This window comes from Lolium rigidum, chromosome 6 (assembly GCF_022539505.1).
Source record: "Lolium rigidum isolate FL_2022 chromosome 6, APGP_CSIRO_Lrig_0.1, whole genome shotgun sequence".
In the NCBI taxonomy this organism is placed as follows: Eukaryota; Viridiplantae; Streptophyta; class Magnoliopsida; order Poales; family Poaceae; genus Lolium; species Lolium rigidum.
This window is the reverse complement of record NC_061513.1, coordinates 327,301,673-327,316,941: the sequence shown is the minus strand read 5'-3', so window position 1 is coordinate 327,316,941 and position 15,269 is coordinate 327,301,673. Positions and strand designations below refer to the sequence as shown.

The 15,269-nt window shown below is 42.3% G+C and overlaps 1 protein-coding gene across 1 annotated transcript; it reads left to right on the top strand.

The window, feature by feature from the left end:
• Positions 1–12,219: 12,219 nt before the first annotated feature.
• Positions 12,220–13,989, top strand: LOC124664750 (H/ACA ribonucleoprotein complex subunit 4-like). The gene has a single exon (XM_047202196.1). It carries the CDS (start codon positions 12,220–12,222, stop codon positions 13,987–13,989), a length of 1,770 nt encoding a protein of 589 aa, XP_047058152.1.
• Positions 13,990–15,269: the final 1,280 nt, after the last annotated feature.

The window sequence follows — 15,269 nt, the reverse complement described above, 5'->3', positions numbered from 1 at the left end:
TTCTTTTTTTAATCGGTTGATATCTAATGTGATGCTTAAAGTTTTTTCTTCATGAGAAATATGAAGAATTGTGTTGATCGGGAAATAAGCCTGGCACTTTGTACCCATTACCCATGTCTAAACATATACCCGCAGTGGTTGGGTGGGGTATGGATACGAAAAAATTGCCCACAAAAAACGTATGGATATGTGGGAAGGGTAATTCTCGTTTAACCATGGATTATTCATACCCGTGCGCCAGATGGGAAGCATACATGCATAGTAGCAGACTATAGTAACAGCTCGCGCGCGCATACAAGTCACACGATGCTGGTCGGACTGCTGCTCGCGCCGCCAAGGCACCGCGCCGGCGCTTTGCGTGGAGGGGGCGAGAGCGAGCGTGGCCGTGCTCGGTAGGGTTTTGCGGGATTTGTTTTTTTTTTTCGTCAGGAGGATGCCGTATATCCGTTTTGGAGTGGGCTGGTCCTGGTCCTGGCTCCTAGGGAGCGGACGAGTGCCTCCGCATACCCTTTTTCGAGCGATCGGGTTTGATGGGCTCGGCCCATTTTAGCGCTGCTAATGTGTAGTACCTGTTCCCGCACGATCTGTTTACAACGTGAAACTCTCTAAAAAAATGTTTACAATGTGAAACAGTGTCTCCCGATTTTGCCTGAGCTAGTTCCCCCACACGATACAACGTGACCATTTTTGCATGACTTAACTTTTCTCATTTCGTTATCTGTATTCGAACGCGCGAAGTAGGAATATTTTGTGCAGTATAAAAAAGTACATACATGCTTCACCATATAAAACAGTATAAAACAGGCTTCCCGCATGATTTTCCAAAGGGTAAATGAAACTACTGTTAAACATTCAGCAACTTCAGAGTACAACTTCAAAGAGATTACAAAAGCCTGTAACAAACACTTTGTAAAAGATACATATTACAAAGTGTTGCCTTGGACATAAGAACTATTTTTAGTTGAATATGATTCTGTGGATAAGCAAAAAAAATTGAAAGTTAATGTAAAGCATGCTTTTATACAACAAAGTATAAAATCCATGGTTGAACATTTCTGAATTTTGAAAAGATGTTTTGAACCTTAAACGTATAAGAACACTTTCCCTCCATGAACGATTTTCGCCTTGAACATTTATGAAAAAGAACAAAAATTCCATGGTTGAACATTTTTTAATATTGAAAACAATTTTTTTGAACCTTAAACATTTATGAATGGTTTCCATCCATGAACGATTTTCGCCCTGAACATTTAATAGGTACTTGAACCGAATCCCATCTTGAACGGATTTCCGCCTTGAACATTTATGGAAAAGAACATATTCCATGGTTAAACATTTCTGAATGTTGAGAAAAATGTTTTGAACCTTAAACATTTATGAACGGTTTTCCATCATGAACGGATTACACCTTGAACGGATATTTTGCCTTGAAAATTTATAAAAAGAGGTGAACGGTTTAAACATTTATGTTACTTGAACGGGAATTTCACCTTGAACGGATTTCTGCCTTTAGTGTACTTGAACGGAGTTCCATCTAGAACGGATTTCCGCCTTGAACTGATTCCACCTTCAACGTATTTTTGCCTTGAACATAAATTGAAACATCATTTTTGAACCCTAAATATATATGAACGGTTTCCCTCCATGAACGATTTTCACCTTGAATGGATTCCAACTTTAACGAATTCCACCTTTAACGGATTTTCTCCTTGAGAGTTTATTAAAAGTTAAATGGTTTAAACATTTATGTTACGTGAACGGATTTCCGCCTTGAACGTACTTGAACGGAATTCCTCCTTTAACGGATTTCCGCCTTGAACGGTTTTCCACCCCTAAGAATTTATATATGAACGATTTCCCTCCATGCATGAACGGTTTCACCTGAACGGATTCCCGCCTTCAACGGATTTCACCTTTAATGATTTTTGTCTTGAACATTTATAAAACAGTTGAACGGTTTAAAAAATTATGTTACTTGACCGGGAATTCCACCTTGAACGTACTTGAACGGTTTAAAAACAGACTGCTGCTCGCGCCGCCGAGGCACCACGCCAGCGCTTTGCGTGGAGGGGGCGAGAGGGTGGCCGTGCTCGGTAGGGTTTTGCGGGATTTGTTTATTTTTCGACGGGAGGACGCCGTATATCCGTTTGGGAGTGGGCTGGTCGGCTTTGCCGGTTCGCCCAAGAAACGCGGGGCTCCTATATGACGCCTATAGCGCTCCTTAGGGCGCGGATGCCTAAAGTGTTTTTGAAATGGGCCGCATCTGTAAGGCCCATTTAAGAACAATTTTCTTTTTTATTAGTTAATCTCTGAAATTACATACTTCCTCCGATCCATATTACTTGATGCTATAATAGATATATCTGCAACTAAAATGTATCTAGATACATCTATATTAGTATCAAGTAATATAAATCGGAGGAAGTATTAAAAATGATATTCATAAATAGATTTATAGACGCTTGAGGAAAAACAATCTCGTATAGTTAAATAATTCACATGAGGGCAAAAAAGTTCGTATGAGAAAAACATATCCATACAGTTTAAAATAAAGTTTTGAGAGGTTTAAAAAGATTCATACCAGAGATAAAAAATGACCAACGTGATACAAATTACTTAAAAAAATATTCACGTAATATGCAAATTCATAAAATGTTTTAACTATTAAGATGTAGAGACAACTACTAAGAACTAACATCTAACAATTGTATGGTAAATGGTGCACATATATTAAGAACTATTAAGATTTAGTGACGGGGAGTTTTAAAGAACTAAAATTGTTTAGTATAATATGTTTTGTTTATTTATTCGGGCTTGTCTTGTGCCGACTAAATTATACTATACAACAAACCAGGTCTGTTTTGAGTCTAGATTTGTGTGATTTCTCTAATAGTTTCCTCTACCCAAATGGATCTCCCTGGACCCATGTGTTTGGAGTTCTCACAAGTAGTTCAGGTAGAGCCTTAATCCACATCGATGATCTGGTTGTCAGATTGTTTCATTCAAAATGCAATGGCTATATTGCATATTGTGTTAAGATCTAAAATCAGGGGAGTCATTGTCTTCTCTTCATTGCCTTAGCAGTCTTCAAAAAGACATTTTGCTGGTTTGTGCTTCTTTGACGAAAGTTAAGGGGTCGGTTGACGAATCCTCGACAGAGAGGTATTGCCATGCGCGTGTATGAATTGAGATGTCTTACACAATATGCTCACCCAAATGACTACAGTGATTGGCATTCTATAAGCTCAACCATGCATGCCTAGATATGAAGAAAATACAACCTGCTTGGAACTCACCTGATATGGGCATGAAGGCTGGGGTGAAGCCTAATTTTAGGACCCCACCAAGCTAGGTGATATTCCATCGAAGATTGACATGCTAGGACGACCTACAATATGTGAGGATTAAGTCTAACGTTGTGTCAACAACTTATATTAGGGTCTATGTCATTTTATTAGCCAGTTCATGTTGTGGGCCACTTAGCGTTTTTATTTGTGAGTCCTGGTTTGTGCCTATCCAACCAAATTAAGTCAAGCCCATTACCGGCTGATGGCGTGTAAGCACACGTCCGTTGGGAACCCCAAGAGGAAGGTGTGATGCGTACAGCAACAAGTTTTCCCTCAGAAAGAAACCAAAGTTTATCGAACCAGGAGGAGCCAAGAAGCACGTTGAAGGTTGATGGCAGCGGGATGTAGTGCGGCGCAACACCGGGGATTCCGGCGCCAACGTGGAACCCGCACAACACAACCAAAGTACTTTGCCCCAACGTAACGGTGAGGTTGTCAATCTCACCGGCTTGCTCGTAACAAAGGATTAGATGTATAGTATGGATGATGATTGTTTGCGGAAAACAAGTAGAACAAGTATTGCGATAGATTGTATTCAATGTAAAAGAATGGACCGGGGTCCACAGTTCACTAGAGGTGTCTCTCCCATAAGATAAACAGCATGTTGGGTGAACAAATTACAGTCGGACAATTGACAAATAGAGAGAGCATGACAATGCACATACATGATATGATGAATATAGTGAGATTTAATTGGGCATTACGACAAAGTACATAGACCGCTATCCAGCATGCATCTATGCCTAAAAAGTCCACCTTCGGAGTTATCATCCGAACCCCTTCCGGTATTAAGTTGCAAACAACGGACAATTGCATTAAGTATGGTGCGTAATGTAATCAATAACTACATCCTCGGACATAGCATCAATGTTTTATCCCTAGTGGCAACAAGCACATCCACAACCTTAGAACTTTCCGTCACATCGTCCCGCATTTAATGGAGGCATGAACCCACTATCGAGCATAAATACTCCCTCTTGGAGTTAAGAGTAAAAACTTGGCCGAGCCTCTACTAATAACAAAGAGCATGCAAGATCATAAACAACACATAGGTAATAGATTGATAATCAACATAACATAGTATTCTCTATCCATCGGATCCCGACAAACACAACATATAGCATTACAGATAGATGATCTTGATCATGTTAGGCAGCTCACAAGATCCGACGATGAAGCACATGAGGAGAAGACGACCATCTAGCTACTGCTATGGACCCATAGTCCAGGGGTGAACTACTCACTCATCACTCCGGAGCCGACCATGGCGGTGAAGAGTCCTCCGGGAGATGATTCCCCTCTCCGGCAGGGTGCCGGAGGCGATCTCCTGAATCCCCCGAGATGGGATTGGCGGCGGCGGCGTCTCTCGAAGGTTTTCCGTATCGTGGCTCTCGGTACTGGGGGTTTCGCGACGAAGACTATATGTAGGCGGAAAGGCAGGTCAGGGGGCCACACGAGGGCCCCACACAACAGGCCGGCGCGGCCTAGGCCCAGGCCGCGCCGCCCTAGTGTGTGGCCGCCTCGTGGCCCCACTTCGTCTATCCCTCGGTCTTCTGGAAGCTTCGTGCAAAAATAGGACCCTGGGCGTTGATTTCGTCCAATTCCGAGAATATTTTCTTACTAGGATTTCTGAAACCAAAAATAGCAGAAAACAACAACTGGCTCTTCGGCATCTCGTTAATAGGTTAGTGCCGGAAAATGCATAAATATGACATAAAGTATGTATAAAACATGTAGATATCATCAATAATGTGGCATGGAACATAAGAAATTATCGATACGTCGGAGACGTATCAGCATCCCCAAGCTTAGTTTACGCTCGTCCCGAGCGAGTAAACGATAACAAAGATAATTTCGGAGTGACATGCCATCCTAACCTTGATCATACTATTGTAAGCATATGTAATGAATGCAGCGATCAAAACAATGGTAATGACATGAGTAAACAACTGAATCATAAAGCAAAGACTTTTCATGAATAATACTTTCAAGACAAGCATCAATAAGTCTTGCATAAGAGTTAACTCATAAAGCAATAAATCAAAGTAAATGTATTGAAGCAACACAAAGGAAGATTAAGTTTCAGCGGTTGCTTTCAACTTGTAACATGTATATCTCATGGATATTGTCAATGTAAAGTAATATAACAAGTGCAATATACAAGTATGTAGGAATCAATGCACAGTTCACACAAGTGTTTGCTTCTTGAGGTGGAGAGAAATAGGTGAACTAACTCAACATAAAAGTAAAAGAAAGGCCCTTCGCAGAGGGAAGCATTGATTGCTATATTTGTGCTAGAGCTTTGGTTTTGAAAACAAGAAACAATTTTGTCAACGGTAGTAATAAAGCATATGTATCATGTAAATTATATCTTACAAGTTGCAAGCCTCATGCATAGTATACTAATAGTGCCCGCACCTTGTCCTAATTAGCTTGGATTACCGGGATTATCGCAATACACATGTTTTAACCAAGTGTCACAAAGGGGTACCTCTATGCCGCTTGTACAAAGGTCTAAGGAGAAAGTTCGCATTGGATTTCTCGCTTTTGATTATTCTCAACTTAGACATCCATATCGGGACAACATAGACAACAGATAATGGACTCTTCTTTAATGCATAAGCATGTAGCAACAATTAATGTTCTCATATGAGATTGAGGATATATGTCCAAAATCGAAACTTCCACCATGATTCATGGCTTTAGTTAGCGGCCCAATGTTCTTCTCTAACAATATGCATGCTCTAACCATTAAATGAGTGGTAAATCTCCCTTACTTCGGACAAGACGGACATGCATAGCAACTCACATGATATTCAACAAAGAGTAGTTGATGGCGTCCCCAGGAACATGGTTATCGCACAACAAGCAACTTAATAAGAGATAAAGTGCATAAGTACATATTCAATACCATAATATAGTTTTTAAGCTATTTGTCCCATGAGCTATATATTGCAAAGGTAAAGAATGGAAATTTTAAAGGTAGCACTCAAGCAATTTACTTTGGAATGGCGGAGAAATACCATGTAGTAGGTAGGTATGGTGGAGACAAATGGCATAGTGGTTGGCTCAAGGATTTTGGATGCATGAGAAGTATTCCCTCTCGATACAAGGTTTAGGCTAGCAAGGTTATTTGAAACAAACACAAGGATGAACCGGTGCAGCAAAACTCACAAAAAAGACATATTGTAAACATTATAAGACTCTACACCGTCTTCCTTGTTGTTCAAAACTCAATACTAGAAATTATCTAGACCTTAGAGAGACCAAATATGCAACCAAATTTTAGCAAGCTCTATGTGTTTCTTCATTAATAGGTGCAAAGTATATGATGCAAGAGCTTAAACATGAGCACAACAATTGCCAAGTATCAAATTATTCAAGACATTTTAGAATTACTACATGTAGCATTTCCCAATTCCAACCATATAACAATTTAACGAAGAAGATTCAACCTTCGTCATGAATACTATGAGTAAAGCCTAAGGACATATTTGTCCATATGCAACAACGGAGCATGTCTCTCTCCCACACAATGAATGCTAGGATCCATTTTATTCAAACAGAAACAAAACAAAAAACCGACGCTCCAAGCAAAGCACATAAGATGTGATGGAATAAAAATATAGTTTCAGGGGAGGAACCTGATAATGTTGTCGATGAAGAAGGGGATGCTTTGGGCATCCCCAAGCTTAGACGCTTGAGTCTTCTTAAAATATGCAGGGGTGAACCACCGGGGCATCCCCAAGCTTAGAGCTTTCACTCTCCTGGATCATATTGTATCATCTCCCTCTCTTGATCCTTGAAAACTTCCTCCACACCAAACTCGAAACAACTCATTAGAGGGTTAGTGCACAATAAAAATTCACATGTTCAGAGGTGACATAATCATTCTTAACACTTTTGGACATTGCACAAAGCTACTGGACATTAATGGAACAAAGAAATTCATCCATCATAGCAAAAGAGGCAATGCGAAATAAAAGGCAGAATCTGTCAAAATAGAACAGTCCGTAAAGACGGATTTTATTGAGGCACCAGACTTGCTCAAATGAAAATTCTCAAATTTAATGAAAGTTGCATACATATCTGAGGATCACGCACGTAAATTGGCAAATTTTTCTGAGCTACCTACAAAGAGGCAGGTCGAAATTCGTGACAGCAAAGAAATCTGTTTTTGCGCAGTAATCCAAATCTAGTATGAACCTTACTATCAACGACTTTACTTGGTACAACAATGCACAAAACTAAGATAAGGAGAGATTGCTACAGTAGTAAACAACTTCCAAGACTCAAATATAAAACAAAAATACTGTAGTAAAAACATGGGTTATCTCCCATAAGCGCTTTTCTTTAACGCCTTTCAGCTAGACGCAGAAAGTGTGTATCAAGTGTTATCAAGAGATGAAGCATCGACATCATAACTTGTTCTAATAATAGAATCAAAAGGTAACTTCATTCTCTTTCTAGGGAAGTGTTCCATACCTTTCTTGAGAGGAAATTGATATTTAATATTACCTTCCTTCATATCAATGATAGCTCCAACAGTTCGAAGAAAAGGTCTTCCCAATATAATGGGACAAGATGCATTGCATTCAATATCCAAGACAACAAAATCAACGGGGACAAGGTTATTGTTAACGGTAATGCGAACATTATCAACTCTCCCCAAAGGTTTCTTTATAGCATTATCAACAAGATTAACATCCAAATAACAGTTTTTCAATGGTGGCAAGTCAAGCATATTATAAATTTTCTCAGGCATAACGGAAATACTTGCACCAAGATCACATAAAGCATTATAATCAAAGTCATTGACCTTCATCTTAATGATGGACTCCCAACCATCCTCTAGCTTCCTAGGAATAGAAGCTTCACGTTCTAGTTTCTCTTCTCTAGCTTTTATGAGAGCATTTGTAATATGTTTTGTGAAAGCCAAGTTTATAGCACTAGCATTAGGACTCTTAGCAAGTTTTTGTAAGAACTTTATAACTTCAGAGATGTGGCAATCATCAAAATCCAAACCATTATAATCTAAAGCAATGGGATCATCATCCCCAATGTTGGAAATTTTTTTAGCAGTTTTATCACAGACAATTTCAGCAGTTTTAACAGTTTCCGGCAGTTTTGCGAGCTTTGCATTAGAAGTGGAAACATTGCCAACACCAATTATTTTACCATTATTAGTAGGAGGTGCAGCAACATGTGGAGCATTAACATTACTAGTGGTGGTAATAGTCCAAACTTTAGCTACATTATTCTCTTTAGCAAGTTTTTCATTTTCTTCTCTTTCCCACCTAGCATGCAATTCGGCCATCAATCTTATATTCTCATTAATTCTAACTTGGATGGCATTTGCTGTAGTAACAATTTTATTTTCAATATCCTTATTAGGCATAACTTTCGATTTCAAAAGATCAACATCAGAGGCAAGACTATCAACCTTAGAAGCGAGAATATCAATTTTATTGAGCTTTTCCTTAACAGATTTGTTAAAAGCAGTTTGTGTACTAATAAATTCTTTAAGCATGGCTTCAAGTCCAGGGGGTGTGTTCCTATTATTGTTGTAAGAATTCCCATAAGAATTACCATAACCATTACTATTATTATAAGGATATGGCCTATAGTTATTACTAGAATTGTTCCGATAAGCATTGTTGTTGAAATTATTATTTTTAATGTAGTTTACATCAACATGTTCTTCTTGGGCAACCAATGAAGCTAAAGGAACATTATTAGGATCAACATTAGTCCTATCATTCACAAGCATAGACATAATAGCATCAATCTTATCACTCAAGGAAGAGGTTTCTTCGACGGAATTTACCTTCTTACCTTGTGGAGCTCTTTCCGTGTGCCATTCAGAGTAATTGATCATCATATTATCAAGGAGCTTTGTTGCTTCACCAAGAGTGATGGACATAAAGGTACCTCCAGCAGCTGAATCCAATAGGTTCCGCGAAGAAAAGTTCAGTCCTACATAAAAGGTTTGGATGATCATCCAAGTAGTCGATCCATGGGTTGGGCAATTTTTAACCAAAGATTTCATTCTTTCCCAAGCTTGTGCAACATGCTCATTATCCAATTGTTTAAAATTCATTATGCTACTCCTCAAAGATATAATTTTAGCAGGGGGATAATATCTACCAATAAAAGCATCCTTGCATTTAGTCCATGAATCAATACTATTCTTAGGCAGAGATAGCAACCAATCTTTAGCTCTTCCTCTTAATGAGAAAGGAAACAATTTTAATTTTATAATGTCACCATCTACATCTTTATACTTTTGCATTTCACACAATTCAACAAAATTATTGAGATGGGCAGCAACATCATCGAACTAACACTGGAAAATTGCTCTCGCATAACAAGATTCAGTAAAGCAGGTTTAATTTCAAAGAATTCTGCTGTAGTAGCAGGTGGAGAAATAGGTGTGCATAAGAAATCATTATTATTTGTGGTTGTGAAGTCACACAACTTAGTATTTTCAGGAGTACCCATTTTAGCAGTAGTAAATAAAGCAAACTAGATAAAATAAATGCAAGTAACTAATTTTTTTTGTGTTTTCGATATAGAGAGCAAGACAGTAAATAAAGTAAAGCTAGCAACTAATTTTTTTGTGTTTTGTTTTAGTGCAGCAAACAAGAAAGTAAATAAAATAAAGTAAGACAAAAACAAAGTAAAGAGATTGGATTGTGGAGACTCCCCTTGCAGCGTGTCTTGATCTCCCCGGCAACGACGCCAGAAAAAATGCTTGATGGCGTGTAAGCACACGTCCGTTGGGAACCCCAAGAGGAAGGTGTGATGCGTACAGCAGCAAGTTTTCCCTCAGAAAGAAACCAAGGTTTATCGAACCAGGATGAGCCAAGAAGCACGTTGAAGGTTGATGGCAGCGGGATGTAGTGCAGATTCCGGCGCCAACGTGGAACCTGCACAACACAACCAAAGTACTTTGCCCCAACGTAACAGTGAGGTTGTCAATCTCACCGACTTGCTGTAACAAAGGATTAGATGTATAGTGTGGATGATGATTGTTTGCGTAAAACAGTAGAACAAGTATTGCAAGTAGATTGTATTCAATGTAAAAGAATGGACCGGGGTCCACAGCTCACTAGAGGTGTCTCTCCCATAAGATAAACAAGCATGTTGGGTGAACAAATTACAGATGGGCAATTGACAAATAGAGAGAGCATGACAATGCACATACATGATATGATGAATATAGTGAGATTTAATTGGGCATTACGACAAAGTACATAGACCGCTATCCAAGCATGCATCTATGCCTAAAAAGTCCACCTTCGAGGTTATCATCCGAACCCCTTCCAGTATTAAGTTGCAAACAACGGACAATTGCATTAAGTATGGTGCGTAATGTAATCAATAACTACATCCTCGGACATAGCATCAATGTTTTATCCCTAGTGGCAACAACACATCCACAACCTTAGAACTTTCCGTCACTCGTCCCGCATTTAATGGAGGCATGAACCCACTATCGAGCATAAATACTCCCTCTTGGAGTTAAGAGTAAAAACTTGGCCGAGCCTCTACTAATAACGGAGAGCATGCAAGATCATAAACAACACATAGGTAATAGATTGATAATCAACATAACATAGTATTCTCTATCCATCGGATCCCGACAAACACAACATATAGCATTACAGATAGATGATCTTGATCATGTTAGGCAGCTCACAAGATCCGACGATGAAGCACATGAGGAGAAGACGACCATCTAGCTACCGGTATGGACCCATAGTCCAGGGGTGAACTACTCACTCATCACTCCGGAGGCGACCATGGCGGTGAAGAGTCCTCCGGGAGATGATTCCCCTCTCCGGCAGGGTGCCGGAGGCGATCTCCTGAATCCCCCGAGATGGGATTGGCGGCGGCGGCGTCTCTGGAAGGTTTTCCGTATCGTGGCTCTCGGTACTAGGGGTTTCGCGACGAAGACTATATGTAGGCGGAAAGGCAGGTCAGGGGGCCACACGAGGGCCCCACACAACAGGCCGGCGCGGCCCAGGCCCAGGCCGCGCCGCCCTAGTGTGTGGCCGCCTCGTGGCCCCACTTCGTCTATCCCTCGGTCTTCTGGAAGCTTCGTGGAAAAATAGGACCCTGGGCGTTGATTTCGTCCAATTCCGAGAATATTTTCTTACTAGGATTTCTGAAACCAAAAACAGCAGAAAACAGCAACTGGCTCTTCGGCATCTCGTTAATAGGTTAGTGCCGGAAAATGCATAAATATGACATAAAGTATGCATAAAATACGTAGATATCATCAATAATGTGGCATGGAACATAAGAAATTATCGATACGTCGGAGACGTATCACCGGCGCGCACCACCCCTCCATATAAGGAGTTGGTGCGTCTAGGCTTTAGAGAACATGTTGAATTTTAGTCTAAACACTATCGCGTGTGATCGTGGTGTAGCATCCCCTCTGGGAACGGGGATGCATTTTATCAGTTTGCAATAAAGATCATTGCGAGGGTTCTTGTGTTCATCAAGGCTCCTTTAACGGTATCGCCGTCTCCAGAGAGATGCTATCATATTTATGGATAGATTCTTCTAAAAATTTGGTCAAACTTTACTTGATTTAAATTTTCAAACAAAAAAGTCGCTTGGGATAGAGGTAGTACTCTTAAAAGAGTCCTACCACCAGTCCACCACCCATGTATCGCTTGGACTGGGCAGCCCATCATAAAAGCCCATCGTTACGGCCCACGCTGGGTAGGATCCACCGTCTTCCTGCGTCCGATAAACCCTTCCCCTTAAAAGCCGTCTCTTTTACTCTCACGCCGCCACGCCGCCGCAACCTCCATCCGCCGCCGCAAAAGCCCTAATCCCCAAACCGCCATCCGCCGCCATGTCCTCCACGCCAGCGGCCGTCGCGCCGCCCGCCTCCGACCCCTCCGCCCCCTCCGCCGCCGACACCCCGCCGCTAGAGCAGGTCGAAGCTAACACCGATGGGTACACGATCAAGCCGCAGTCCGTGGCACCGTCGCTGGACACCTCCACCTGGCCGCTCCTCCTCAAGAACTACGACCGCCTGAACGTCCGCACCGGCCACTACACCCCGCTGCCCTCCGGCCACTCCCCGCTCAAGCGCCCCCTCGCCGAGCACCTCCGCTACGGCGTCATCAACCTCGACAAGCCCTCCAACCCCTCCTCCCACGAGGTGGTCGCCTGGATCAAGCGCATCCTCCGCGTCGACAAGACCGGCCACAGCGGCACGCTCGACCCCAAGGTCACCGGCAACCTCATCGTCTGCGTCGACCGCGCCACGCGCCTCGTCAAGTCGCAGCAGGGCGCCGGCAAGGAGTACGTCGGCATCGTCCGCTTCCACGCCGCCGTGCCGGACACGGCCCGCGTGGTGCGCGCGCTCGAGTCGCTCACCGGCGCCGTGTTCCAGCGCCCGCCGCTCATCTCGGCCGTCAAGCGCCAGCTCAGGGTCCGGACCATCTACGAGAGCAAGGTCCTGCATCACGACCCGGAGCGCCACCTCGCTGTGTTCTGGATCTCTTGTGAGGCGGGCACCTATGTTCGGACCCTCTGCGTGCACCTTGGGCTGCTTCTTGGTGTCGGCGCGCATATGCAGGAGCTGCGCCGCGTCCGGTCAGGCATCCTTGGGGAGCAGGACAACATGGTGACCATGCACGATGTGATGGACGCCATGTGGGCGCTCGACAACTACAAGGACGAGTCTTACATCAGGCGTGTGGTGATGCCTCTGGAGAAAATTCTTACCAGCTACAAGAGGCTTGTTGTCAAGGACTCCTCTGTCAATGCTATCTGCTACGGTGCGAAGCTTATGATCCCTGGGCTGCTCAGGTTTGAGAATGACATTGATGTTGGGGAGGAGGTGGTTCTCATGACCACAAAGGGGGAGGCCATCGCCATTGGTATCGCAGAGATGCCCACTGCTGTTATGGCGACCTGTGACCATGGTGCTGTAGCCAAGATCAAGAGGGTGGTGATGGACAGAGACACGTACCCAAGGAAGTGGGGACTTGGCCCCATGGCGCTCAAGAAGAAAAAGATGATTGCTGAGGGCCTCCTTGATAAGCATGGGAAGCCAACTGAGAAGGCCCCGGCTGAGTGGCTCCGGAACATCGTGCTTCCTACTGGTGGCGATGCGGTGATTGCTAGCATTGCTGCTGCTGCTGCTCCTGAGCCAGAGGAGGTGAAGGTGGAACAGGATGATGTCCCAAGTGTGGATGTAACAAAGAAGAAAAAGAAGAAGAAGAAGAAGAAGAGCAAGGAGGTTGCTGCCGATGAAGGCCGCAAGAGGAAGATTTTTGGAGATGATGTGTCTGCTTCTACGTCTGCAAAGAAGATCAAAGTGGAGGAGGCCGCAGATGCAGTGGAAGGGGAGAAGAGCGAGAAGAAGAAGAAGAAAAAGAAAGATAAAGGAGAACCAGGATCAGCTGGTTTGGAGGCAGTGAAGGAGGAGAAGGTTGATCTGTCTGATGAGGAGAAGAGTGAGAAGAAGAAGAAAAAGAAGAAGAGCAAGCAAGGAAGTGATGTTGTCGATCAAGATAGCGCACCAGATGGAGCTGCTGAAGTTGAGAAGAGCGACAAGAAAAAGGAGAAGAAAAAGAAGAAGAAGAATCGAGATACAGAGGAGGCACAGTAGGTAAACTGAAGTTTACATTGGATGCCTGTATGCTTTACTTGCAGTTATGGGGAGTTTCTCCTGGCTCTACCCCTTTGCCACTGTTATGGGTTGGAAGGCCTAATGCACTATATTTAGATTACTCCCATTCTGCTGAATATTATGGTAGGTAGAGAGATGTCATTAAATCTTTGACAATGAGGCTTGTATAGAGGTATCAGTTAATGCAATGAATTTTGTTCTCAGCTCATCCAAGTAATCCACTGTGATGAAATTTCTGGTTTGCCAATGTGATCTGTCTGCTGTTTCCTGATATCCTCCTCTAGCCAAAATGGAACTTTGGAGTCCTATACTTCCACCATACCAGATTCTCCTTCTGGTATGCTGATGCTTATCTAATGTAAGAACTTGGATCCCCACACTGCTATGCATGCTTGCAAATAACTTTATGTAAATTGATTATTGTAGAATGTTGATTAGACAAAAACTCGCCATAGTACTTTCTTTGTTTGCAAAACTGATAGAAACGGATCATTCTAATGCTACAATTAACTCATATGCTTGACTTCTACTCTGGGTAACTTGATCCGAGTTTGCTATAGGGCACAGTTGTGGGGGTTATTTGCTTTGACATGATTCTGCTAATATAAAATGTTACAATTGGCCTATGGATTTAACATCGACTATATCTTGTATGTTGTATAGCACGTTGTATGTACTGCCCATTGTGTTAAGAATAGGTACCTGTATGAGACACCAGCATTACTTTAGAGTTTTGTATTTCACAAGTGGCTTTGAACTTGATGATGTCAAACTCCAAATTTAAACAGTTCGTAGAGAATATTTCTTAAGATTACAAGCTCATTTATTGATGGAACTTGAGTGGGGTGGAGGAAGTGGAGAGGTTAGCGCAACTTTTATATTGGAGTACGTGTTGCCCTACATGGAACCAGGGACGAAATAGTCACAATTTTGTAGTCATTTATGTGGCTATCATTTTTTTTGGCTCGTTTTCAATGTTCTTGAGATGCGTAGAGTGTGGTAATCCATGATCCCAACTGATGGTCAGGCCATGTTGACGACTCAAGTAGGAGTAGACAGTCACATACAAGTAGTGAAGCAACAGTAGTTTGGTGAGGGATTGAGCTTGCATCCCTGTATGGTGCTTGGATAAAATTCATAGGTAAACTGTAGTTTATATTGGCCTCCCACATGTTTTGCTTGCTGTTACGGGGATTCTGTCCTGCTTGTTCTACTTGCTTTGAACCCCTTCCAACTGTTTATGGTTTGGAAGGCTTGAT